General features: G+C 36.1%; 1 protein-coding gene across 2 annotated transcripts in view; it reads left to right on the top strand.

Moving 5' to 3' along the window:
- The window catches only part of ABHD17C (abhydrolase domain containing 17C, depalmitoylase), an 81367-nt gene that overhangs the window by 33458 nt on the left and 20245 nt on the right, over nucleotides 1-27664 (top strand). The window contains exon 2 of one of the 2 annotated variants that reach the window (XM_036737203.1): nucleotides 27264-27347. The exons of the other annotated variant lie outside the window; for it this stretch is intronic. Within the exon in view, the coding sequence (XP_036593098.1) occupies nucleotides 27264-27347 (84 nt within the window). The remainder of the gene's footprint in view (nucleotides 1-27263; nucleotides 27348-27664) is intronic. 2 annotated transcript variants of the gene reach the window in all.

The raw sequence follows: 27664 nt of genomic DNA, 5'->3' as shown, positions 1-27664 counted from the left end.
TTCATAGGGCTTTAAAAAGCTAAACAAAGGATTTGATAGAATAGAAACATTGGATTTGATTGAGGAGAGTGATAATGGTCAAATCTACACTTTAAGGAGAATTATTTTAGCTACTGTGTGTAGGGTGGATTAAACTGGTGAGAGACTTGAAGCAGGGTGGCTCATTAGTAGGCTGCTGTAATAGTTTAGCACTCTATGAATTTCGGCACTATCATTTTTATTGTATTGGCACAACCTAGCCATGAGTTGTGATTATTCCCGAAATTATTTGTCTTCCTTCATTTCTTTAAAGGATCTTGTCATTATAGTTATGTAAGTCTTGAGTGATAGATTGACTTAGTGTGGGAAATGATAGGAGGAATTTTGTTTCCATGCCCTCCTATAGGGCATTAGCAGAATGTAAGTCAGGTGACTAGTTCTAATCAGAGCTGTGATCTAGCAGAACCAGGTTTCTGATCAGGTGAAGGTTAGAAGCTTGTACCGTGCTTAACGGGCTATTTGAGGGGGCACATGATTGGGCAGTTCAGGTGGTTGCGTCTGGTCAGTGGAGAGCCAGGTGGGAGATGCTAATTCGGAATAGCATAAAAGACTGACCTTTGTCTGAACAAATTGTACTCTTCTGTACTCTCCATATGGGACGTACCCATTTATTTAGAGAGAATAAATGTAAAATATAATGAATCTTCCTGGCTTTCCTATAAGTATTGTTTATTTCCTAGACTAAAGTATGTTTCTCACACTTAGATATTTTATTTTATAATTATTTTGAATATGATTTCTTATTCTGTTATTTTCTCCTAGCATGTGTATTGCTCTAGAGAAATGTGGATAATTTTGTGGCTTCATTCTGATATTTTATTAAAGCTATTAATTGTATTGTTTAGTTTCTTTTCTGATTCTCTGGCAATGTCTAAGTAAACCATTAGCATGGTATGATAGCTAGAATAGCTGCACTTGGAATCCTGGATTCAAATCCTGCCCAAGACATTTACTAGATATGTGACCCTAGACTAGTTACTCAACCCATCCCAGTCTGTTTCCTCATCCATGAAATGAGGCGTTTGGATTTGGTGATCTCTAGAGTCCCTTACAACTTTGAATCTATTATACTATATTGTGCTTAAATAAGGATGATATTGTCTCTCTTTGCCAATGTCTATGCCTTTAATTTATTTCTCTTGTTATCTTGGTATGGCTAGCAATTAGAGCCATGTCTGATAATATAGTATGGGAGAAGAGGACATCCATGCTATTTCTTTTTATTTAATGAGAAAACTGCTAGCAAATAATGCTATATTTTGGTTTAAATATTTACTTTTTACATTTAAAATAGCTATTCTATGCCTAGTCCTTACAAGATTTTTAGCATAAATAACGGTTGTATTTTGTCAAAGGGCTTTTCTTTTTCTGCATCTAAATAGATCTTTTGGTTTTCATTTTTAACATGATTACCTATGTTAATTTTTTCCTAATTTTGAGCCATTGTTGACTTATCACAAGGTCATACATATTAGATGGAAACTGACTAGAACTTAGTTTTATCTGCTATATATACTATAAAGATGAGAAGAGTTGAAGATTTTCTTTTTAGAGCTTTGTAGGGAGAAGCAGCAAAGTGTTTGGAAACATAATAGTGAATAATAAAAAAGAACAATAAGGTATTTATGTTTAAATGTTGCTCTAAATTACATATACTTATTTTAATGGATCTGTGTTATCATCAATGTGTGTAGTCCCTCACAGTTGTGTAGACCATAAACAATCTGACTTTTCATCCTGTCCATCTTGTGTCCTGTTTATTTTGTAAATCCTTGGTAGAGGATCCACCCACTGTGTTGGGAACTTTTCTTAATATTTCTTTATATGGATACTAATGGAACATAAAAGCTATTCGTTAGGTAACCTTTACTCTTGCTAGTTACTTAACTGGCCTATTTCCCTTTTTTTTTTTTTTTTGGAGCAGCTAGGTGGCAGGGTAGATAAATCACTGGGCCTGAGTCAGGAAGATTCATCTTCCGGAGTTCAAATGTGGCTCAGACACTTTGCCTCAGTTTCCTCATCTGTAAAATGATCTGGAGATGGAAATGGTAAATCATTCTAGTATCTTTGCCAATAAAACCCCAAATGAAGTCATGGAGAGTCGAATGTAACTGGAAACAATTGAACACCCCCTCCCCCACCAAATTTCTAGCAGTCAACAAATGGACATGAATAGAAGAGCTAAATTACATCAGTCTTGACAATTCTTAGTCGTAAAAAAAAAATGAAGCCAAATGGAAGGATGGCTCAAAGGCTCTTGTTGGAAGGAAAAAAGAAACTGGCATAGTTGGGGTTTTGGTTATTTGTTATTGTTCTCATAAGTAATTTCAAAAAGACCACATGAAAATATTGCAGCTTATATATCAACCACTGTTTTAGTTACCTAGGTAAAGAAATTGTGCAAAGGACTTGGCAAGACCTCCTAAATTAAACCTGTATGTATTTTGCTATCTTGTGACTTTGCTATTAAGGTAGGAATGGGTGGGATGCACAGGAAAACATCAATTAGGGAAAAGGAAGAGCGGCCAAAGATTTGTACACGTGCAAGGCTCCCTCCTTTATCATTCAGTTACCATATTTTAAGTGTCTCCTACATGCCAGGCTCTGTGCTATGCTATGTATCATGAATAATTTTTTCAAGAAAAGAATTGGTAGCCACCAGGCCTTAGGAGTACTGAATACTATGACAAGGAATGAAATTGTTGTATTTCAACAGAGAAGAAGTAACTCATAGATCACTGACTTAATGAAGATAAAAATTAATATAAAGCCTATAAAAGAATAAAAATGAGAAAAAGATTCATGATGTGCATTCAAAGCAACTCAATCCTGACTTATTCAAATAAGTTATTAGTAGTAAAGAAAAAATAGTTAATAGATTGGGAAATGACACATACATAATGATAATTTCATAATGAAATTCATAATTTAAATATCAGTTGCCAAAACGTGGCAACCAAAAGTCACTTAAAAAGCACCTCAGCTAACAAGTACTTGTGCATACTTCTCAACCAGAGAGAGATACTAGCTAACGGCAACACAATTTAAATTATAAACTCATTTATAAAATCTTATGGATAAGGATGGTGTATGATTAAGAAATTTTACCTCATAAAACAGAAGCAGTGGGAGGGTAAAAAAAAAAAACTCCTTAAAGAAAGCTAGAGAGAGACCCAGCTAAGCAAAATTTTCCTCTGTTGATATAGAACCATCCTGAGGACTTTGAAGAATGAAAATGGAAGGAGAACAATAACCAAGAAAAATGGAATAGATTTGCAAAGTTTTTTTTGGTCATGTGACCCCACAATGATCTCTTTATTTTTTAATTGCCCTTTTGTTATGAACTTTACAAATATCAGCAAACATTGACATCTTAACATAGAACAAATGGGAAAAGAGGATTGCATATGAAACTAAATATGATATTTAGTTCTGTGTATATTAAATTTAACATGATACTGTCAGCTCAGCCCTTCTTCTCTGTGCCCTCTTCTGAACTTCTTTATGCTCTCTTCTGTGATTTTAAGAAATGTTTTGTTAACTCTTTTATTTTTTTAATTCATTATTACCCACTGTAAGAAACAAGTGCCTTACCAAGAACTCCACATGGCCATTAGTGAATTCAAGAAAAGATTTTTTACTTAATATTCTTTCAAACCCATAAGTAGGCACACATTTGTGTTGCAAAAACATAATCTTGTATCTTCCTGTCCAGAAAGCAAATCCTTCCCCTGGTTCCCCATTGGGCACTACAGAGTTTACAGCCTGTCTGAAACACCTAAACACACCCGTTCATCCCCATCCCACTTTATGGGTCTCTACCCCTGTTTACATTTCCCATTCCCCACATTTCTAGCCTTACTTTTCAGGACAATCCCAAATCTGGCTATCTGTGTTTCCCCTACTTTTAACATGAGGAGTCCCATTATTCAGTACCTTGTCTTGGGTTAATGAGCCTTATCCTTAATGGAGCTTCACCTCGCCTTGCAGGAAAAAGGCATTCTTAGAGAACAGAAAATGGAATGTCTGCTCTCAACCTCCCTAACTACTCTCTCTACTCTCTCTTTCCTGCATTAGCCATCCTAGGTTTCACAAATCATGCATCACATGATTTCTGTGGAAACAAAAAGTTCAGTTATTCCTTACACCACTCACACCCTTACCCCATAAAAGCTCTCTCATAACAATTAAGTGTAGTCAAAACAAATTAATACATTATCAGTGTCTGAAAATGTGTATCTCAAAAAAAAAAGAAGGAAAAAGAAACAAAATGTGTATCTCATTTTGCATCTCTAGACCATCATCTCTTTGAAGAAGCAGGGGAAACATATTGTCATTGGCCTTCTGGAGTTATAGTGACTTGCCATGTTTTTAAAACAAAGTTTTGCTTTTATATCACCTAAATTTCTTCCAGTATCCTTCTCCTTCCTACCTCTTACAGAAACACCCCATGTTACAAAGAGTATTTTTGGAGAAAAAGAAATCAGCAAAACTGATCAATACATTAAAAAAGGTTGAAAGCATATTACAAAGTTTCCCCCCTGTGGACCTCCCATTTCTGCAAAGGGGCCATGGTGGTTATCTTCTAATCTTGCACCTAGTTTTGTGATGTTCTTTCCATTTACATTGTTGTAGTCATTGTATATATTGTTTTTTTGGCTCTTCTTCATTCTGCATAATATTTTATAAGTCTTAGAGTACTTCTGTATCCATCATATTCATCACTTTTATTCCATTACATTCACGAATCACAGTTTCTTTGACCATTCCTTCATCAGTGGACATCACTTTGTTCCCAGTTCTTTTCAATCACGGAAAATGCTGCTATATATGCAGTATATGTGGAAAGAAGACTTTCTTTTCAATGACCTTTTTGGGGTATATACCTAGCTGTGAAATGTCTAGGTCAAAAGATTTGAGTATTTTAGTCATTTTATTTGCCAGTTTCCAAAGACTGGTTAATATGTTGATCAACATTCTAAAGTCTTTTTCAAAATTGTTTTCCTTTACATTACTTTTGTCATTTATAAATTGTTTTCCTGGTTCTGCTCATTTCACTCTGTATCTATTCATATAAGTCTTCCCAAGTTTCTCTGAATCTGTCCCCTTTCCTTATTTCTTACAGAACAATTAATACTCCATTCCATAATATTCCAACATATATATCATTTGTTTATCCATTCCTGAATTGATAAATACACCAGAGATTTTCATAATAATTTTTTTTGGGGTGCCAAGGGATAGGCTCTGCTTTGCTTATAGTGCAAGTAGAAATGGCTTTCAAGTAGGAGTTCTTAACCTTTTTTTTTTTTTTTTTGCATCATGGCAGACTCGTTTGGCAGTCTGATGAAGCCTGTGAATCTCTGAGGATTATAAAGCAAACCAATTCTTTAAAATGAAGTTATAAAATTTTTTTTAATTTCCTGGTCCCCAGGTTGAGAACCCCTGTTCTTGTTCTAAGAAGAAAAAAGATAGGAAAAGAAGGTCAATTAGACCAAATGTGCCTGGAGAAGATGAAACCAGAGGTGACACAATTATGATCTTATTATGTGATTGATTCACAAGATGTTTGAAGGGGGAAAATGCCCAAAGTGTGGACAAAGTCTCAGACCTTATCAATACCAAAAAAGAGTAACTGAGAAAAAGCAATAATTAGTAACCTATGGTCCTACTTCCTATCTGTATGAAATGTTTATGAGAATTCCCTACATATATGCATTAAGAGTATTAGTAGGAAGTAGGCAGGTTTTCAATGGTAGACTGCATTGCAGCTTATATATCAACCACTGTTTTAGTTACCTAGGTAAAGAAATTGTGCAAAGTACTTGGCAAGACCTCCTAAATTAAACCTGTATGTATTTTGCTATCTTGTGACTTTGCTATTAAGGTAGGAATGGGTAGGATGCACAGGAAAACATCAATTAGGGAAAAGGACTGTGGCTATAGAAAATGTGATATAATAATAATAATAGCATTTATTTAGCACAAAAGGTTTGCAAAGTACTTTACAAATATTATCTCATTTTTGTCCTCATAGCAGTCTTTGGAGGAAGGTGTTATTTTTATCTTTATCTCAGTGATGAAAAAACCTTGTCAGAGGTTCAGTGATTTGAGGATACATAGCCAGCTAACTCTGAATCTGAATTTGAACTTGGGTTTTATTGATTCTAAATTCAGCAACCTATCCTGCCTTTAAAAGCATTTGATTTGTAGCGCAATGTGTTGTAAAGAGCCATTTTAAAGGTGTTTTTTCTCCCAGCAAAGTATCTCTCATCTTATATCAGGGTTATTCAAGATTCTCTGAAAGATATAACAACAATGGTAATATTTTTACGAACCCTCTGACCAGAAATGTCAAATGAAATATGCTCACCAGAGGTGCTTAACACTTTCTTGGGAGAGACCCACTGCAGAGTCCAAAAGGGATTTTTTTTAATTTTTTTTATTTTGTTTTATTTTGTTTTTTTTTTTTTATCATGTCTTTTTTTTTTTTGGAGGGGGGAAGGCAAGGCAATTGGGGTTAAGTGACTTGCCCAAGGTCACACAGCTAAGTAAGTGTGTCAAGTGTCTGAGGCTGGATTTGAACTCAAGTCCTCCTGACTCCAGGTCCAGTGCTCTACTCACTGTACCACCTAGCTGCCCCCAAAAGGGATTTTGTATGTGTGTGTGGAGAAACTGTATGAATGGACAAATTGGGACCAGAATTAAACAGGAAGAGAAAAGTAGAATGGATTGCCTTGGAAAATTGCAAAGCTTCTTTAATGCTGACAGAAACAAAGTCTCATTTTTTTAATACCAGTATTCTACCAGTGTTTTATGGCCTCCAGTCATGACAGTTGTGGTCTCCAAAAAATTAAAATGAATATCCCATAAAGGGAATTAGATGTATGGTGAGAGTGAGTTATAATCTATGACATACAAGGAACTTGAAGAACAGATGCTATAAAAGAGGTCACCAGGGAAATGTATGGGTGGGAAAATGAGGAACTAGTCGTGTACAGAATTAAAGGATAGCAGGTAAACAGCCTGAGTACACTACTGATACCCTCACGATATCAGGAGAAAATGAGGAAGATGTCTAGCACTTTAGGATATTCTGCCGTGGTAAACATAGGTGAGGACTTAAATAAGAGTCACACAAGATGGAAAGGTATAGATGGGTTATGACCTGCATTTCTACAGGGAACAGCCAAATTAATGAGGTCACAGACTTATTTGAGCAAAAGTGAAATTGGTTACATTTTAATAGCTAGGAGACAGATGATCTCTCGTGTAGGACTCATTCCAGATCAACTTTCCATTAATATTCATTCTGTCAGCTTATTAGGGTAAAGGTCAAAATCAATACCAAATTAGAAAAAAGATTAAAAATGAGAGAAAAACATTCACTTGAGGTAACTCCACTCATACCTTTTGAAATTAGTTTTTGGCACCAAAATAGGGAAAAAAATTGGAAAATACAGCATTAACAACTTAACACTTTCATAAGACTATTATCAGGCAGTATCCAGGGCCCAGTTGAAATTGACATGAATTTGAGTTTTTAATGAACTAGTTCAACACAGTGATTCATTTGTCAAGTAGCATTCAGAAATCCTGCAGAATTAGATAGTAGTGAGAATCTGTCTGTCAATTTTAAGGAATGAAGTAGTTGAAGACTGCAGAACAGTGTTTGAGTCTGTTTTGGTAGAAAAAAAAATTTGTAGAAACAAACAAGTTGTAGGAGTTTTAACAAGAATATGGTAAAGAAATGGAAGTAGCAAGTATAGCCCACAGGCAATATTGAAATGGATAATTGTTGAGCTAGGTTGGATACGAAGTCCAAATATAAGTCTCTTTGGACACATAACATTGCCGTTATCACCTATACCATGTATCAAGGAGCTCTACTTCATTGAAATTTTAGCAGTAGTAAAATTACTTAGTTTTTATGTTTAAACCACCACTAAATTCTGCATTAGGATGAAATATAGCATGGTTGTCATATACCTTTATTGAGTTTTTCTGTTTCTGAAATGATTTAAATTAGAAAACATAATGTACTTTGTGTACTACTAAAGAAAAATTAATACCATAGAAGAATAAGCATAAGAAAATAAACAGGCCAAGGCCAAGGAATGAAGCATAGGAATAGAGATTAAAAGGGCTATGAGTTTCTCAGTCCAGAGTATAGACTACCACTGACTCTTTTCTCTGCAAAAGAAATGTAGTCTTCCCTAAGGTCTTCGATTATTTAAATAAATATACCCTAGAGATATGGTTGTAGAAATTTTATAACTGGTTATATGGTAAAGCAGTGGTTCTTGAAGTGTGGTCCTGGTCCTTGGACTCAAGGAGGTCTTCAAGATCCTTTCAGGGGGTTTGCAAGGTCAAAACAATTGTCATAATAATACTATGACATTATTTACTTATTAAAATATTCCTCCCTTTTCCAGCTACTTATAAGTTAGACTGGATTTTCTTTGTATGTACTTCAAAGTAGCATATCACAGCAGTGATGCAGAAACAGTGGCACATTTTTAGTCTCTTCTAACTCTTAGCATCTTATAAATTTGGACTTAATTCAAAATTTGTAGTAATTAGACAAAGACTAGAGTGATATTTGCTCTGTATCATATCTGGAAAGAAAATAGGCTTGATTAAGCAAATATTTACTGACCTAAATGGACAAACTTCATTTGAAGACTTTAAAATATTCCTTTATAAGTAAAATATGGCATCGATATAAACACCACTTAAACTGTTGCTTTGATATAATCAGCAGTTAGAGTTTATTATCTACTGAAGACAGACCTCTAACAAAGCAGTATTTTGTAAGTAGTTACAATTATAGCAGAAACTTTAAAAGTAACATCATTTTAAAATTATGTGATAAGACTTTTCACATAATAATCTCCCATTTGCTACAGATTAATGAGTTTTTTTAAAAAATTTAATTAATTTAATATATTTAGTTTTCAGCATTGATTTTCACAAGAGTTCAAATTACAAATTTTCTCCCCATTTCTACCCTCCCCCCAACTCCAAGATGGCGTATATTCTGGTTGCCCTGTTCCCCAGTCAGCCCTTCCTTCTGTTACCCCATTCCCCTCCCATCCCCTTTTCCCTTCCTTTCTTGTAGGGCAAGATAAATTTCTACACCCCATTGCCTGTGTATCTTATTTTCTAGTTGCATGCAAAAACTTTTTTTTTGTTTGTTTTTTGAACATTTGTTTTCATTGAGTTCCAATTGAACATTGAGTTCCAAATTGTCTCCCTCCTTCCCTTCCCACCCACCCTCCCTAAGAAGTCAAGTAATTCAACATAGGCCACATGCGTATCATTATGTATAACCCTTCCACAATACTCATGTTGTGAAAGACTAGCTATATTTTGCTCCTTCCTAACCTATCCCCCTTTATCCAGTTTTCTCCCTTGACCCTGTCCCTTCCTTTTCGAAAGTGTTTGTTTTTGATTACCTCCTCCCCCATCTGCCCTCCCTTCTATAATCCCCCCTTTTTTATCTGCTTCCTCCTTCTTTCCTTTGGGGTAAGATACCCAATTGAGTGTGTATGGTATTCCCTCTAAAGAAAGATTCCAAAGTCTGAGACTGAATCTGGATGCGTTTTCGCTGCCTGGCCACGTTCCCAGCCAGCTTACTTGACCCTTGAGTTTTTCAGCGGGGTATGACTGCTCGTAGAGTGAAGAGTACTATGTTCCAAGCTTGGGGGGATGGGCTATTGATTTCAGAGCTATTACAGCCAGCTCTGCCACACCAGCACTTTTCCTTCCCCAAGAACCCCCAACCCGGACTGGACTTAGATCTTCAGCAGGCTCTGCACTCCTGCTCTGATCTGCCACTTAATTCTTCCCACCAGGTGGGCCTGGGGCCAGAAGCAACTGCAGCTGTAGTTCTGTAGCTTCCCCACCTCCACTGCCCCTGGGGCGGTGGCTGAACCTCCAACTCTATCACCCTGTCCCCAGTAGCTTATTCCCACTAACCTTCTCTGTTGTCTTTGGTGTTTGTGGGTTGAGAAGTCTGGTAACTGCTGCAGCTCACTGATTCAGGGTGCCAGGGCACGCTCCGCCCAGCTCCTGATCTGGTTGATCCGCACTGCCCACACTGGGCTCTGCTCTGCTCCGCTCAGCTCCCCTCCTAGCTCCGTGTGGGATAGACCTTACCCAGAGACCATCCAGCCTGTCCCGGGCTAGAGTCCTGCTTCCCTCCACTATTTTGTGGGTTCTGCAGTTCTTCTCTGTTGTCTTTGGTGTTTGTGGGTTGAGAAGTCTGGCAACTGCCACAGCTCACTGAATTAGGGCGCTAGGCCCGGCTCTGCCTGGCTCCGGGTCTGGTTGGTCCGCATGGCCCACTGCTGGGCTCTGCTCTGCTCCCAGCTCCATGCACAAAATACCTCACCCAGCAACCATCCAGGCTGTCCTGGGCTGGAGCGCTGCTTCCCTCTGCTATTTGGTGGGTTCTGCAGTTCTAGAATTGGTTCAGAGTCATTTTTTATAGGTTTTTGGAGGGACTTGGCGGGGAGCTCACACTAATCCCTGCTTTCCAGCCTCCATCTTGGCTCTGCCCCCTCAAATTACTGAGTTTTTGCTGTGCTTACATTAGCCACCTGTTAAAAATTAATGATTTTCATAAATGATTACGATGTATATTTTATGCTATTTGGAAAGGTGAGAAGGCAAAGTCAAAGGTATTGGATTCAGGAGAAAGAAATGAGGGATGGTAAGAAAAGATAACATAAGTGGGTGCAAAAGAGGGGAATTTGAGAGAAAGATAAGGACAAACTTGGAGCCCTAAAGAGGAAGGGGGAGGACACTCAAAGCATTCTCTCCTTTTTGCTGTAGATACTTGCTACACATTGCTACAAGGGGCAGGAACTCTGACTTGGTTTGCAGTGCTGCCGCTTTGCCATCCAAAAGTTCTCCTAATTATCATCTTTAAATTTTTAGTCCTCCGCAGAAACTGAGAGGAGATTGTGATCTAGGAAACTTAAAATGTATAGTAAGTAGCATGTGGGATAATCCCAAAGTGATAAAGTCTTCAGGTTGTTGCCAACAGGTTTAAGCGACTTGCCCAGGGTTACATGGATAGTAAGTGTTTGAGGCCAGATTTGAACTCAAAAAGATAAGTCTTACTGACTTTGGGCCTGGCTCTCTATCCACTGTGCCACCTAGCTGCCCAAAGTAAAGTCCACTTTACTATAACTTCTGTGGATCACTGCACAATGATCTAAAATATTTATGTAATATACAGACAAGTGGTTTGTTTTAAAAATTCCCTTTCCACATTAACAGTATCTTCTGTGGCATTAAATCTAGGTCTTTGCCTTTAACTGCATTTTCCATTGGGTGAATGGAGGGGAAGGTAAAAAAAAAAAACAAGACCAAGCAAATTTAAATTAGTTACTTATCATTTGGGGGTGGTGGTGGTATGAGAGAGCATTTTATTGGCTCTTCTCAGATGTTAGACTGCAATAAAATGGCAAATAAGTCTTGTCAAGACAGTTGCAGAGACCCTAGTTTTGAGGCAGCTAGGTAGCACAAAGGATGGAACACTGGACCTGGAGTCTGTAAGACCTGAGTTCAAATCCAGTGTCAGATATGTACTAGTTGTGTGGACAAGTCACTTAGCCTCTCCTTTAGTTTCCTCATCCATAAAATGGGGATAATAATAGCACCTCCCAGGGTGTTGTGAGGGTAAAATGAGGTAATATTTGTAAAAGCCTTTACATACCTTCAAGCGCTATAGAAATACTAGCTGTGCTGGCTATTATTAGTAATAATGCTAGAGTAAATGAATTAGAGCATACATTGAAAACTGTAATAGATCCAAATAAAAGCTTATGGGTAGTAGTGAGGATAATGCCAAATTTTCATTGCCATAGGACAGTTATATTGACTATAGACTTAGGGTAAATGAATTAATAGTAGTTTTTAAAGAATTTTACTGCATCTCTAAAAGAGAAAACAAATGATTGCAAACAAATCTTGGAAGCATATCGGTGCTTAAACTGTTATAAAAGAGGTTATGTTTTAAGTCCAGAAAACAATCCTGATTAACATAATAAATCTGATTTTGAAGAAAGTCATAAAATTATATTCTTCCCTCTAGCATTAGACTGAATTGAATAAATTGTGCTTTGAGTAGCTTGTAAATTATTCCAAGGCAAGTTGCCTTAACAAAGGTGATTTTTACATATTAGACACGCAATCCATCATAGTTGAAGAAATAAATATCCACTTAACTTTGAACTCATTCTTCTTTGGTGAATTTTTGGACTTGAGTCACAATTCAGAGGATTCCAAACAGTTTAAATAAAAATCAGTTTTGATCATTCTAACTTAATATTTAGGTAAAGTGCTATTCTAAAATGTGATATGAGATAAGCTTATTACAAATTAATGAGGGATTACCTTAATTAGAATATACTGTTTTCCAATAAAGTATTCTGAACTCTTTAATAAATTTAGCATCTTTGAGCTACTGCTCTAAACTGGAAGGCTATTCTATGCTATACTGTTTTTCTAATACATTTAAGAAGGTAAAATAGAGTATATTGCAGAATAAAAGCCAACTTGTGAATTCTGTGAAAATTCAACTTTTGACCTGTACTAGTTGTATAGAGATAAGCTAGGTGGTACCATGGATAGAGTGCCAGGCCTACAATCTCATCTTTGTGAATTCAAATCTGGCCCTAGACACTCGCTAATTGTGTGACCTTGCACAGGTCACTTCACCCTGTTGGCCTCAGTTTCCTCATCTGGAGAAGGAAATAGCAAACCATTCTAGGATCTTTGCCAAGAAAACCCTAAATGGGATCATGACTGAACAACAACACACTTTGTCTCATTGATACCCTCAAAAACTTTTCCAGCCTGCTCTTAGTGGGAAATAATTTCAAGCCTTAATCTTGCTTCCTCCTACTGTTCACAATAGCAGGTCAGGAGTGTCAGTTCCTGACCATGCCACTGCCTCTACTGCACCTTGGTTAGAACTTGGTGAGACAGTAGCAACCACAACTCAGGACTCATTATGCTATCCTCCTCCAGATAGAGAACAGATGTCTTCAGATTGCAGGTTGAAGCATATGTTATTTTCTTTATGTTTTTTGGACTTGACTAGTGTGGAAATTTGTTTTGCATGACTTTACATATTTGTAATACGTGTTGTTTTTCTTGCCTTCTCAACAGGTAAGGGAGGGGGAGGAGGAAGGGAGAAAATTTGGAACTGAAAATAAAATTGAATTTTAAAAAACAATAAAGCATCTGAGGTAGTGATTAGAGATTTTTAAAAATACCATCACTCAATCATTTGAAAAATATGCAAAAGAAAGCAAAAGTAAGTTCGGAAGGGGATACATGGGGCAACGTTGTATTGCTACTTGTTAAACATAATATATGCTTTTGTAAAACATGGTATGTAATAACAATTCACAGTTTCACATGCATTTCTCTTTTGTTCTTTCATATATTAAAATATTTGCATTTGTTAAGTGATAATAAAAGAAAAAAATAACTTGATGAGAAAGACTTCCTAGTATATTTGTTGATTGGATAGAATCAGAAGTACACATTCCTTGGTAAATCTTTGAGAGCAATAATGGAAGTTCATTATGAATGTATTAATGAAAGATCCCAAAAAAACATTGTTTAGTAGACCCACATAGATTTGGCTAAAAAATATGTAGAGGAAATAAGCATATCTTAAATTATTAGCCCTTTTTCATATTCTGTATTAAAACTTCAAAATAGTACATACATCCCTATTAAGTACATGTTAATTAAGTTTCAGTTATAGGAGGCAAAATGTTGTTTTACCAGTTTAGATGCCTGAGGGAAAAAGTATTACATGTAGAAGACTACATTTTTTTGAAAGTTCATAATTATTATACACCTGTTTCCCTTGTACATCATTACACTCTGTACCTTTCCTCTAAAGTTTGTTTCCAGAATTTAGCACACTTCATTCTATCATTTAACTTGACATAATTCTTGGAGTGTTTTGAATTTATCCAACATTTTTTTTTTTTGCTAGAAATGCCAGTTCTGTAATACTTTAAATAGTGTTGACAAAGTGAGTAGAACAGTGACTATCAAGTATGAATACTGACAGAGTTGAACTCAAGAAACAATTAAAACTTATCGTAGAGGCAAGGGTTTGGCAAACTGTGGAGCTCTAGTCTGCAGCCTGTTTTTGTACTATAAGCTGAGAATGGTCTTTACATTTTAAAAATACAATAAAACTTTATTTTAAAATGTATAAAGCATTCTTAGCTCAAAGTACAAAAACAGGCAGCCAGCTAGCTAGCCTGATAGGTGGAAAGATTGCCTGGGTTTAAATCCTGCCTGTGTTATCTTGGGCAAGAACCTGTTTTCTTATCTGTAAAATGATGAGGTTGGATTATGTTCTCTGAAGGCTTTCCCTGCCCTAGATCTTTGAGCCAGTGACCATAGATCTTGACATATGGCATGACTTTTTTTCAATATTTTGATGAACCCTTGACCTCATTGATGTAGGTAGCCATGAAGCCATCCTTTGTGATTGTTTTTCACAGTTTACTGGGGTTTTGCATGTCTTTCTATAGAGCTTCTACCTGCGCATTTAAGGCTTAACTCTGGTTCTTTTAATGTCAATGGGTTTAAAAAAGTTAATATCAGTTAGTATTATTATCTCAGTTTGGTTCATCTGTAATCCATAAATCATTTCAAGGCTGGCCTGCCTTCTCACCTGGACATAAATATCCTAGATCAGATGTCTTAAGCTTTTTTGTATCATGGGGCCTTTGGCAGCAGAATAATGTTATTAAATTTATCAAATAAAAATAACAGGATTACACAGGATATAAATCCTATAGAAACATCAAAAAAAACCAAAAAACAAAACCCAACAACCAAGTTCTCAGTCCCCCGGTGAAGAAATCCCCTCCTGGATGATGAATCTTATGCCACTTTTTATATACCATTGATAATATAATATAGCCTCCTTACATTTACTGTGCGTCATGGTATTGCTCTTTGGGTCATTTGTAACTTTCATTAGTCTGAGGTTGTGATTTTCCATCATTCACAGACATAAATAATCATCAGAATTTTTTTCTTTGGAAGAGGAGTTCATTCTAACTGGTCTTTTGAATTCGTGAGTGTAAGGAATTCCCAATACAAAAATTCTCTCCACTAATGCTGGATCAGCAATTCAGTCTTAGAATTTCCTGAGACACTGAGAGACTGAAGGACTTGCCCCGGGCCCATAGCCAGCATTTGTCAGAAGTGAGACTTGAACTCAAGTTTTTCCAGCTGCAAATCTGGTTCTACCTTCTATGCCACAGTACCAATCTTTTTTTGTGTGGCTGTGAAGCTCGTTGAGGAAGCCTGGGAGTGTTACAAGGCTCGGTTCAGTCCAGTGTCATCTGGGAGTTGGAGCATCTATGGAATGTCACCACTAAAGAAAATCCCTCTTCCTTTGGGACATATTGAAATCAGGGTTATGTAACCTGGTATATCACAATGCTTATTTTTAGGGTCTATCTTTATATTAACATGGAACCAGCTGATATTCATACATAGGAAACACGGAGACTGAAGCAAGAAGATTTAAGCATATTGAACACAATACCCTGTTTGTAGTTTGAATATACTAGACTCTAAATGTGTATGAATTTCTAAGAAATATGTTAACTGCCCTAAGGACCTGCATTGGGAACATAGATTTTCCCTCCTTATTCCCTGGACAGTTTTTTTTCTGTTCTTCTTAAGGACCAAAAACCCACCATCCTATAATTAGAATATACTTCTCCCAAGACAGATGACCGATTTCTCTTCTCTTTGAACAGATATGGGGTCTTTTACCCCATCTGAACAGATCTTTGGCCTCCTGTCCTTTCTCGTCCCTTTCTCTCAATCAGTTCTCTTTAGGGATCTTCTTCATGACCTTTACTCAACTTTCTTGATTAGCTTGGCTCTTTGATTAATGACCACCATATGTTTCATTTTAGATTGCAAAGACTATAACTTCCCCTCTAGCTTGACCAGAACTTCAAGAAAAGCTTACTTGGTAACATTGTTCTACTGTACTTACATTATCACACACATTAAACTTGCCCATTCTTAATACCTTTATCTCTCCCTTGTATGTAAGATTCTCAAGGTTGGTACAGAAGGACCTTTACCTGTGAGAGAGATTAAACAGAACATGATAAATATCAGTAGCCCAAAAGATTGTAAGTTGTAAAGCTGATGACATATCTTCTTTGCTATAGATACAGTATATACTTCATATGAGGAAAAGATACAGAAGTATAAGGAGAAGTCTCCTTGTTTTGAGTCAATTTTTATAGGTTTGAATTTTAATTCCAAGCCTGTCTAGAGCCCCTCCTTCCATATTGAACTGAAGGCACTGATGGAGTCTGTCAGTTAATCCACAAACACTTATTAAGCATTTACTATGTGCCAGGCACTGTGCTAAACTCTGGGAATACAAATATAAGGAAAAGTAAAAAGTCCCTACCCCCAAAGAGTTTGCATTCTAACGCGAAGAAAACAACACATAAGAGGAAACTCAAAAGATAGGGAGTGTATGGAGAAAAGGTGCCTTGCACAGGGCATAATAGAGAAGTCCAGATTGCAGCTTGGTGAGAAATGAAAGATGTCTGACCTGGGTACCTTTCTTAAATGGAGGTTTTGAGATGAGTCATCCAGTCAGAATCAGGGGCTGCATGGGTGGAGGGTATTTCCAAGGTGTGAATTCTGAGGATGAAGTAATCTTCCAAGTTGAAGAGGTTTCTGGTGCATGATGGAGAAATCTGTACTGTAATGTGGAGAGAAATGCAGAGAAATGAAATTCTCAAATTGCATTTTGCTGCCCTTCTGACTTACCAGCATTGTATTTGGCTATTTCTTTTTTTATTTTCTCTGACCAATAGTTTATCCTTAATGTATACCTTAGAATGACTTTGCTTCCTGACTACCCAGCTTGGACTTAGAAATTGGTGGTTCTAGTGCCCGCCCTGAACCTGATGCATGATATTCTGTATCTTCGAAACTAGATAATAGATTCCTTGGGTTCAGAAACCATCTCTCATGTTTCTAGGTAGCCCCTACAGCACCTATCCCCAGTGTCTTGTAAGTAGTAGGTTTTCAATCAATATTGAATATTGAAAAATAGGGCAGCATTTTGAAATTCAAGTTTCCCTTTATCTTCTTAGTCTATCTAAAATAGTAATAACTAATGCTTTAAGTTTGTAAAGTGCATATATACATATATAATTTCGTTTCATCCTCACAAACAACTTTGTGATGTATAGCCTCTTAATGATTCCATTTTACTGATGAAGAAACTAAGGCTGAGAGATTAAGTGACATGCCCAGAGTCGCACAAGCTAGTTATAATGTCTGAGGCAGAATTTGAACTGAAGTATTCCCATTACATTTTTATTCATTATATCACCTAGCTGCCTCACTGAGCTAGTGGATGAGATACTGCTTTTGTAAAACATAAGTTATACTGCTTGCCCCTTCGAGTGGGTAATCGTACTGACCAATGAAAAGGCCCTTTTTACTAAGGCTTAATACTTTTAATACATAGTCTACCATTAGATTAAAGGAAGCTGCCAAGTAGCTTCTTGGGGTAGTTAACCTATTATAGCCTTTCAGTATCTGTTTCTCTTGGAAATGACTACATCTTGAAGAATACTTTCCTAACATTCTATACCAGTATGTTATAATATTAATAGTCATAACTTATATTTAAAACCATTAGCATATTTTGTAGGTCATAAGCTCCTTTAGGACAGGCTACTTGTCCCCAGTGCATAGCATAGGGCCTGGCACATAGTAGGCACTTATTAAACACATATTGATTGATTGATACTCCTTGTGGCTATTGATTCAAATTACTTATACATGTGATTCTTTGAAATTTGTGCAATCATGTCATCTTATTTACCTAAACATCACTTATTGCTAAAGTGCACCTATATTCTACTGTCATCTATTTGCAAATTTTTCCCAAATCTGTATCTAATGCTGAACTCTTCCTGGAGTTTCAAACTTGTATGTCCAAAACTAAACAGCCTACATATACTAGCAACAATCAGATTATGTTTCCTAATTTATAGATCTGACTATGTTACTTCTCTACTTGAGAATCATAATAAGTTATATATTCCTCTTTAGTAAAACCATTCTATATGCCCCCTTCCTATATCCACCAATAGAATTATTGCTTTCCAGTACTCTGATTTCCCCATCCCCCATGGAACTCTCTTACACCAAATAAACACAGTCAAGCAAAACCTAACAACATATTGCCCATGTCTGAAAATGAATGCCTTATTTTTACCCATTTCCACTACTCCTTTGCAGAAATGTACAAGGTGTGTTTCACCATTAAATCTTCTGAAGGTATTGTTCACAGCATTGATCAAAGTGCTGAAGTCTTTTCACTGTTTTACAAATTGTTCTTCTTATTTTGCTCTGTATCAGTCATATAGACAGTTCCAAGTTTCTCTGAATTCTTCAGGTTAGTCATTTCTTGGGTGTAATAATATTCTATTATATTCAGATATTAGTTTGTTCAGTCATTCCTTTTCTTTTTCTTTAGTACCATAAGAGGTAGTGTTCTAAATATTGGGCCTTTTCTACTGTCTTTGACCTTGGGAATATATGCCTTAGTAGTAGAAGATTCTTGTTTTGTTGCTGGTTCCTTTGTTTCTTTGTTCTTGTATTGTTGCTGGTTTAAAGGGTTAGGGTGTGTAAAATTTGGTGACCTCTTCATACTCATTAAATAGTATAATTCCAAATTGTTTTCATTTGGACCAACTTATGGTTCTTTCAGCAGTGCATTAGTGTGTCTGTCTTCCCATAATACTTGTAACATTTACCATTTTCATCTTTTGTAATTTTTGATAATTTGATGTGTATGAAGTAAATTCCAAGTATTGTTTTAGTTTGCATTTATCTTATTAGTGATTTGGAGAATTCCTTCATTGATTATTGAAAACTGCCTGTTCATATTCTTTGAGTATGTTTTAGGGTAATGGTCCTTGTTTTTATATATTTATATCAAATCCCTATATATTGTTATTGGGCCATTATCAAAACTATTTGCTGCACATTTTTTCTTAATTTGCTGCTTTTTAATTTAAGTTGCATTGATTTTGCTAACACAAAAGCTTTTCATTTCATTCAATAGAAATTGTCCATTTTATCTTCTCTTGTTATTTCTATCCCTTGTTTAGTTGAACATTCCTCCTCTGGCCATAATTGTGCAAAGTACTTTCTTCCATTCTCTAGTTTTTACTTTCTTTCAGAGGGGGTGTGTGTGTGTGTGTGTGTGTGTGTGTGTGTGTGTGTGTGTGTGTGTGATTTGTGATGGAGAATAGGAGCTAGGCCTTTGATTTAAATTGGAATAGGCAACCCTTTACCCCAAACACCGCCACCCCAATATCTTCTTGAATGTAGGTAAGTATCTTCTACAATTAACACTCTTAGCTTCTTAGAGCTCTGAGAGGGAAAGTGATTTGTTCAGGGTTACATAGTTCATGTGTATCAGAAGTAGCACTCAAACCTACATCTTTTTGGATCTGAGGCTGACTGTTTTTAGGTCATGCATCTACATAAAGCTTATGGTGGAATTGACTTAAGATGATGGTTTAAACCTAATGTCTGCGAACCCCAATTTCTGTTTTCCAGTTTTCTTAGCAGTTCTGTTTAATGGGAAGTCCTGCTAGTTGATGTCCTTGGGTTTACTGATTATTAGATTATTATATCGTTCAGTTGATCAGCTTTAGTTTTGAAATACCTGCTCTTTAGTATATTTTGAGATCTGGTAATGGTAGGCTACTGTAATTCCTAATATTTGTCATCATTTCTCTTCAAAGCTTAACTTAGTGTTCCTTGTGATAAGTTTTATTATTATTTTATCTAGTTGGTAGTTATGGCCTGGTACTGAATCTGTGTATTGTTTTGGGTAATGTGATAATTTTTACATTGGCATAACCCACCAACTCATTCAAATTATTTGCTTTCTACTATTTCTGAAATAAGAGTTTTTAGATTTGTATTGATATACATTACTAATTGTATTTTCAGTCAACAATCTGTCAAGTATTTAGGGGAGAAAGAAATAAGCATCAATTCAGGGCCTACTATGTTCCAGGTACTATGCTAAGTGCTTTTTATAAATACCTCATTTAATTCTCACAAACCTTGCTAAGTAGATGTTATTTGTATCCCCAATTCACAGTTGTAGAAACTGAGGCCAACAGAGGATAAGTGACTTGCCTAAGGGCCACACAGCTAGTAAGTATCTGAGGCTGAATTGGAACTCAGATCCTCTTGATTCTAGTTCCAGCACTCTATCCACTGCACTGCCAGCTTAAGTGCCTAGTATGTGATGTGCATTGTGCTAGAGATACAAGTTCAAAGAGTAAAACTTTCTCCACTTTACAATGAACTTATTCTAACGAGAGAGATGAGTACGTATAAAATATATATATAGCGTGAATATAAAGTTTATGCATATAAAATTGTTGAATACAAGACAGTTTGGTAAGGAAGGTACTAGCACTTTTTGGGATCGTGAAATCTTGATGCAGAAGATGGTACTTGAGCTGTGTCTTAAAAGAAGAGAGCAGTTTTGTGGAGTCATGGCAGAAAGGGCAGCCAGTGCAAAGGTATGGTCAGGAGATGCAGTGTTATGAGTGAGAAACAGGACAGGCAGGCATGAAAGGGAGTGTCCAGTAAAGCTAGAAAGATGGGTTGGAGCCACATTGTGATGGGTTTTAAAGGTGCAACAGAGGAAATTATATTTTATCCTAAAGGCAAAAGGAAGTCACTGGAGTTGGTTGAGTTAGGAGAGGGATATGGTCAGATCTGTTTAGGGTGCATTAGTAGGGTAGTGAGAGACTGGAGGCTGGGAAAATAGTTAGGACACTGTTGGAGTAATCTAGGTGAGAGGTGATAAGCACCTGAACTAAGGCCATGGTTGTATGGATAGAGAGCAGGGTTGTTTGTTTTTTTTTTTTTAATCAGGATTTCTGCTACTTGGGTAAAGTTTTTCATTTTCTGTTTTAAGCTGTTTATTCTCCTGACCTTTTTCTTAAGATCACTAATTTAATTTTTTATTATTTGCTTCAACTCTTCATTTCTTCTAGATGCTCTTAAGAATTCTTATAGATGATGAATTTTTTCTGGGGTTCTAATTACTGCAAAATTATTTTGGAATTTTAGGGTGTTTTCAACCCATAATATTTCTTTCTCTGTTTTGGTAATTTTCTTCTCTATACTTGGAATAGTTGGTGAAGGTCCCTCTCCATACTGTTTCTTGGATACTTCTGGTGTTTTTCAACTGCTGGAGTTACTGTCACTCCTATTCTTTAATGCAGAATCAAGGTTAGGAGTGGAGGCTTGCAAGCAGCCACAGTGAGCTCTCCATTTGAGTAGAGTAATCAGCAGACCTATTTGAGAACAGCTTTTTTTGGTCCTGTCTTCTCCAGTAGTTTTGGTTGTATTCACAAAAGTATAGATTCATATCCTTGGCAGAGCATAGAATCCTGGACATAGTTCCTTATCTTTTCTTGCATTCTCAGGGTGGGTTAGCAGAAGTGAGATGATGTTATTCACTTGCTTAAGATATCCTATTGTAGTCTTGAACTGGGACATCAATCTAGGGCCAGGATCTCTTCCTACCTCTTTAGTTTTTAGGCCTTGTTGAGGGTACCAAGTTGGGGATGTCACTTACTGATTGCTAGCTCTTCCTATATTCCTGATTCAAGTGACTAAGTTTAAGCCCCTGCCTCCTGCTACATATTGGTTTTTATTTTTTGTTTTTTTATTTTTAGTTTACAACATTCAGTTCCACAAATTTTTGGACTCTCTCCCTCCCTCTTCTCCTCCCTCCCCCCAAGATAGCATGTAATCAAGTGTAGGTTCTACATATACCTTCACATTGAGCTTATTTACATAATAGTCCAGTTGTAAAGAAGAATTATATCCAGTGGAATAAATCATAAAAAGGGAGAAATGGAACCAAAAAAGAAGGAAAAAAAAAGAGTAAATAGTTTGCCTCAATCTGCATTCAGACTCCATAATTCTTTCTCTGGATGTGCATAGCTTTTTTCCATCATGAGTCTTTTGGAGCTGTCTTTGAACCTTGCATTGATGAGAGGATTCAAGTCTATCAAAGTTAGTCCTAACAAATACCGTGTGTCTGTAATTGTGTATAATGATCTCCTGGTTCTGCTTCCCTCACTGAGCATCAGTTCATATAAGTCTTTCCAGGTTATTATGAAGACCGTATCTTCCCTATTTCTTATAGCACAATAGTATTCCATTACATTCATATAACACAATTTGTTTAGCCATTCCCCAATTGATGGGCATCCTTTTGATTTCCATTCTTTCCACCACAAAAAGAGCTGCTATGAATATTTTTGTACAAACGAGTCCCCTTCCCACTTCTATGATCTCATTGAGATATACCCCTAGAAGTGGTATTGCTGGGTCAAAGGGTATACACTTTTTATAGCCCTTTGGATATAGTTCCAAATTGCTCTCCAGAATGGCTGAATCAGTTCACAACTCCACCACCAATGTAACAGTGTTACAATTTTCCCACATCCTTTCCAGCATTTATCATTTTTCTGTTTTATCATGTTAGGTAATCTGACAGGAGAGATGTGGTACCTAAAGAGTTGTTTTGGTTTGCATTTCTCTAATCAATAGTGATTTAGAGCATTTTTTCATATGACTATAGGTGTCTTTAATTTCTTCCTCTGAAAACTGCCTGTTCATATCCTTTGACCATTTCTCAATTGGGGAATGACTTGTTTTCCTATAAATTTGGTTCAGTTCCCTGTATATTTTAGAAATGAGGCCTTTATCAGAGATTTTTTTCCCAATTTTCTGCTTTCCTTCTAATCTTGGTTGCATTGGCTTTGTTTATACAAAAACTTTTTCAATTTAACATAGTCAAAATTATCCATCCTGCATTTTGTAATGCTCTCTGTCTCTTGTTGGGTCATGAATTCTTCCCTTTCCCATAAATCTGACAGGTAAACTATTCCTTTATCTCCTTATAGTATCAGCCTTTATTCCTAAATCATGAACACATTTTGACTTTATTTTGGGTATATGGTGTAAGATATTGGTCTATGCCTGGTTTCTGCCATACCATTTTCCAATTTTCCCAGCAGTTTTTGTGAAATAGTGAATTCTTATATCCCAGAAGCTGGATTCTTTGGGTTTATCAAAGAGTAGATTGCTATAGTTGTTGACTGTTCAATACCTAACCTATTCCACTGATCCACCACTCTGTTTCTTAGCCAGTACCAAGTAGTTTTGATGGCTGCTGCTTTATAGTACAGTTTAATATCTGGTATGGCTAGGCCACCTTCTCTAGCATTTCTTTTCATTAATTCCCTAGGTATTCTGGACCTTTTGTTCTTCCAGATGAATTTTGCTATTTTATCCATCTCTGTAAAATAACTTTTTGGCAGTTTGATTGATATTGCACTGAATAAGTAAGTTAATTTAGGTAAAATTGTCATTTTTATTATGTTACCTCGGCCTAACCATGAGCAACTGATGTTTTTCCTTTTATTTAGATCCGACTTTATTTGTGTGAAAGGTGTTTCATAATTGTGTTCATATCGGCCCTGGGTTTGTCTTGGCAGGTAGACTCCCAAATATTTTATAGTGTCTATAGTAACTTTAAAATGGAATTTCTCTTTTTATCTCTTGCTGTTGGGCTTTCTTAGTAATATATAGGAAGGCCAAGGATTTATGTGGGTTTATTTTATATCCTGCAACTTTGCTAAAGTTTTTTATTATTTCAGGTAGCTTTTTACTTGATTCTCTAGGATTCTCTAAGTATATCATCACATCATCTGCAAAGAGTGATAGCTTAGTTTCTTCTTTGTCTGTTCTAGTTCCTTCAATTTCTTTTTCTTCTCTTATTGCTGAAGCTAACATTTCTAGTACCAAATTGAATAATAGGGGTGATAATGGACATCCTTGTTTCACCCTCAGTCTTATTGGGAATGCATCTAGCTTATCCCCATTACATATAATGCTTGCCGATGGTTTTAGGTATCTTGCTGTATGTTGGGGCAGGGCCAGCGTTACTCCCTTTACAATCCTTGATGGGGTGGCTGTCCTCTACTTTCTGCCATAGACCTAGGTATGTTAGAGGAGCTGGGGAATTGAAGTCTTATAAATGAGGTTGCTGAGACAAGAATCTTAAACTTTGGATTCTGCCTTCTCTCATAGTTCTTCTGACTCCAAGCCCATAACTGCTTGTACTATATTACATATTCACTATTTTGAAAACTCCTTGAGATTAAGGACTTTTAAATTTTTTCTTTGTATCTCCCTGAATGTTTAGCATAGTAGCCTAAAAAGTAGTGTGCACTTAATAAATCTTCGCTGAATTAATGTGGAATCATTAATGAGAAAGAACTTCAGACATCATCAAGTCTATTTAATACTTGAACAGTACTATGATACTATGAACATAATATAATATATTTAGAATGGCAAGGGATCTCAGATCATCAGGTATAGCTGTTTTATTTAATAGATGAAGAAACTGAGACAGAGATTAGCTGACTTGTCCAAAGTCACACAGCTAGTGTCTGAGGTGGGATTTGAACCCGATTCTTCTGATCTCCAAATCCTGTACTGTGTGCCATTATCCCACAATGCCTCTACAATGTTACTTGAGATAAATTTGATTTATATAGATTTTCATTCAATAGCATAACATGTTTTAGAGGAATTTTTTCTTTAGTCACAAGAGAACTCCATGGACAATTCCATATCATCTGTGATTAGACATACTATTTTATTTATGAAGGTTATTTGAGTAGCTGATCAATATCCATATATCTTAGATTGTGAACACTTGGGTTTGTTGTTTAAAAAGCCATTTCATTCAAACGTGATTAGTGTTTGATACGTAATCTTAGAATAGCTTGTTCTCTTGTTCCTCATGGAAATTTTAATGACTAAAAGTTAATGTCATTCATTAGTTTATTGCTATTATTAGATATCAGTAAGTATGATTATGGTTTTCAGTATTATACCATGAAGTTATCAATGGATATGCCTAGTCAGTTCTTCGGTAATAAAAAGGAGTCTTTGGTCCCAAGGCCCCTAGAATCAGCACCTACCTAAATTCTCAGGCAAGTGGAGTTGCTTTATGTTATAGCAGTCTCAGAGATTTGAAAATTATGAAGCAAAATAATATCATTGGTAATTTGACTCTGCATTATATTTCAGTGTGCTTGAAAGAAGGTAGCTGTGTCTTTCAAGTCTTCTACCCTGTTTCTTCTACTGTTGCTGGCACACACTTCTCTACGGTTGATAAATGTACCAAAACATAGTCTTTATTTCAATTATACCATTAACATCTTATGACTTGATGAAAGGAACAGCAAATGAGGAGTCAAGAGATCTTGATGTGGATTCTAATCCTGGTTTTGTCAGTGATAATGGTGTGACTGTGAGTGTACAACCTGACCTTTCCAGGTGTGTATTTTCTCCAGTTCCAATCTAAATTGGATTTTATTTGAAAGGGAAGAGTAGAGAAGGGAAACTACTTTTTGGGGGGGGGGGGAGGGAGAGATCCACAGATCAAGAGCACTTTTACCTGACCCTGCCTGCCCTCTCTCTTCTTATTCTTTCCTATTTATTATAAGCCAGATTTTTTCAGTAAGCAGTCTACTTGTCCTTTTTCCCTTGTATGAACCGTACAATGTTAATTTAAAATCACATTTTTACAAATGTTCTTAAAATGTTTTCTCTGCATACATGTTCTGTACCTTTATATTTTCAGATTTTTAAGGGTAAGAATTTGGTCTTCCATTGCTTTGTATGTCCCTACCTCCTAGTTCCCGGTACAGTTCTCTTCACACAATAAGAGCTAAATAAATGCCTGATGATTTAAAGGATTTTAGAACACTGATGCATATGTTTATATATGACCTGTACCTTAGAAGACTAATAATAATGCAGTGCTTATCTAGGTTACATTTGATAATCAAAGTATTTGAGGAACCATTGTAGTCATACTGTTTCATAACATTGCTTTGTGCTTGTCCTTATTTTATAATAAGTGATATTTGATGGATTGCTCTATTCCTTTACATCTTCCCTTGTCCTAAATCCTCTTTTCTCCACCCTACTCCTGAAGCAAATCAATTTGAGAAAGAAAAAAAAAGTTTTCTCTTGGCAGGCTGCTGTGGTTGTCAACATTAGGAGATGATCTGAATTCTTAATAAGAACTGCTGGAGAGAAATAAATAAGTTTGATCAATGAACAATAAAGAAGTCCTTAAAGCCTGGAGTGGGACAGTATAGGAAGGATCACTTCATTATGAAGAAATCTCATGTGTTGCATATGAAGCTTTTGAGGAATAAATTTAAATAGATTATGCCAGCAATGACTTGAGGCTGATTAATACTGTGTTAATTATCTGAGAAGAATTCTGGAATCCTCAGGGGAACCTTGAGTTTTAGGTGCCCTTTTGTGGTTTTGGTACAAGAGTGTGTGTCTATCAAGAGCCCGTTAATCAGTTTTGACATGAAAGGTACTTTTGCCTCAAAACTTCAGAGTCATAAGATAAACGCAGTAGCCTGAGAAAAGTTAGGAACATAAGAGATTGGAACACCTAAGGTGAAATGGTTGAGTATCTTCTCTTTATGGGGTTTTTGAAGGGCTAAATTATTTTTAAAGTGTTATGATTTTATACTTGTTTTGATGAACTGTTTGATTAGAAATTTAACATTGAGTTCAACCACAATTGCTTAATTGTTTGTATTTAAATTAACTTTAATGCATAAACTGTCATATTGCAATCATTTCCTCAATTTTACCATCAGGATTCTTTACCCTTTTGTTCTCATGTACTTTTCCTCATATGAACTTAGTGTATATTCCATTCCCCTAGTTCTGCTTTTTTGGTTTTCATTATTTCCTCATACTTGTTAGTCCTAATTGCATTATAGTACCCCATTAATGGACCATAATTTATTTAATCATTTCCTAATTGTTGGATATTTAGTTTGCTTCCAGTTTTTTGCAATTACTTATAATGCTGCTATGACAGTCTGAACAGATATCTCTTTTTTGTTTTTGTTTTTGATAACACTTTCAGGGTATTTTACCAACAATGGAATTATTGGGTCAAAGGGTGTATGATTATTTTTGTAACTTTTACTGCGTACTGCCAGATTCTTCTCCAAAAAAGATCCTACAAGTTTGCAAATTCCACCAGCAATGAATGAATGTACCTGTTTCTCCACAATCCCGCCGCAGTGAGTTTCATTGCTTTTACTTATTTATGCTGGTTTGATGGGTGTGAGGTGGTACCTGGAAGTTGTTTTAAATTTGAATCTCTTGGCTTATCAGTGAGGTTGATCATATTAAAAAAATAATTATTGACAATTTATGTTTCCTTTTTTGAAGATTACTATTTCCTGATCATTTGTCTTTTAATAACTGTGAATTACTACCATGAGTTTTAAACAATTTATAGGTGAAATTCATATCTGCTAGTGTACTCAAAAATTTTTCCAGTCCATTATTTTAAATTTAATTATTTTTGTCTAGAAAATTGTTGTATCGTAGTCTA

This window comes from Trichosurus vulpecula, chromosome 8 (assembly GCF_011100635.1).
Source record: "Trichosurus vulpecula isolate mTriVul1 chromosome 8, mTriVul1.pri, whole genome shotgun sequence".
NCBI classification, from domain to species: domain Eukaryota; kingdom Metazoa; phylum Chordata; class Mammalia; order Diprotodontia; family Phalangeridae; genus Trichosurus; species Trichosurus vulpecula.
This window is presented reverse-complemented; position numbering and strand designations above follow the sequence as displayed.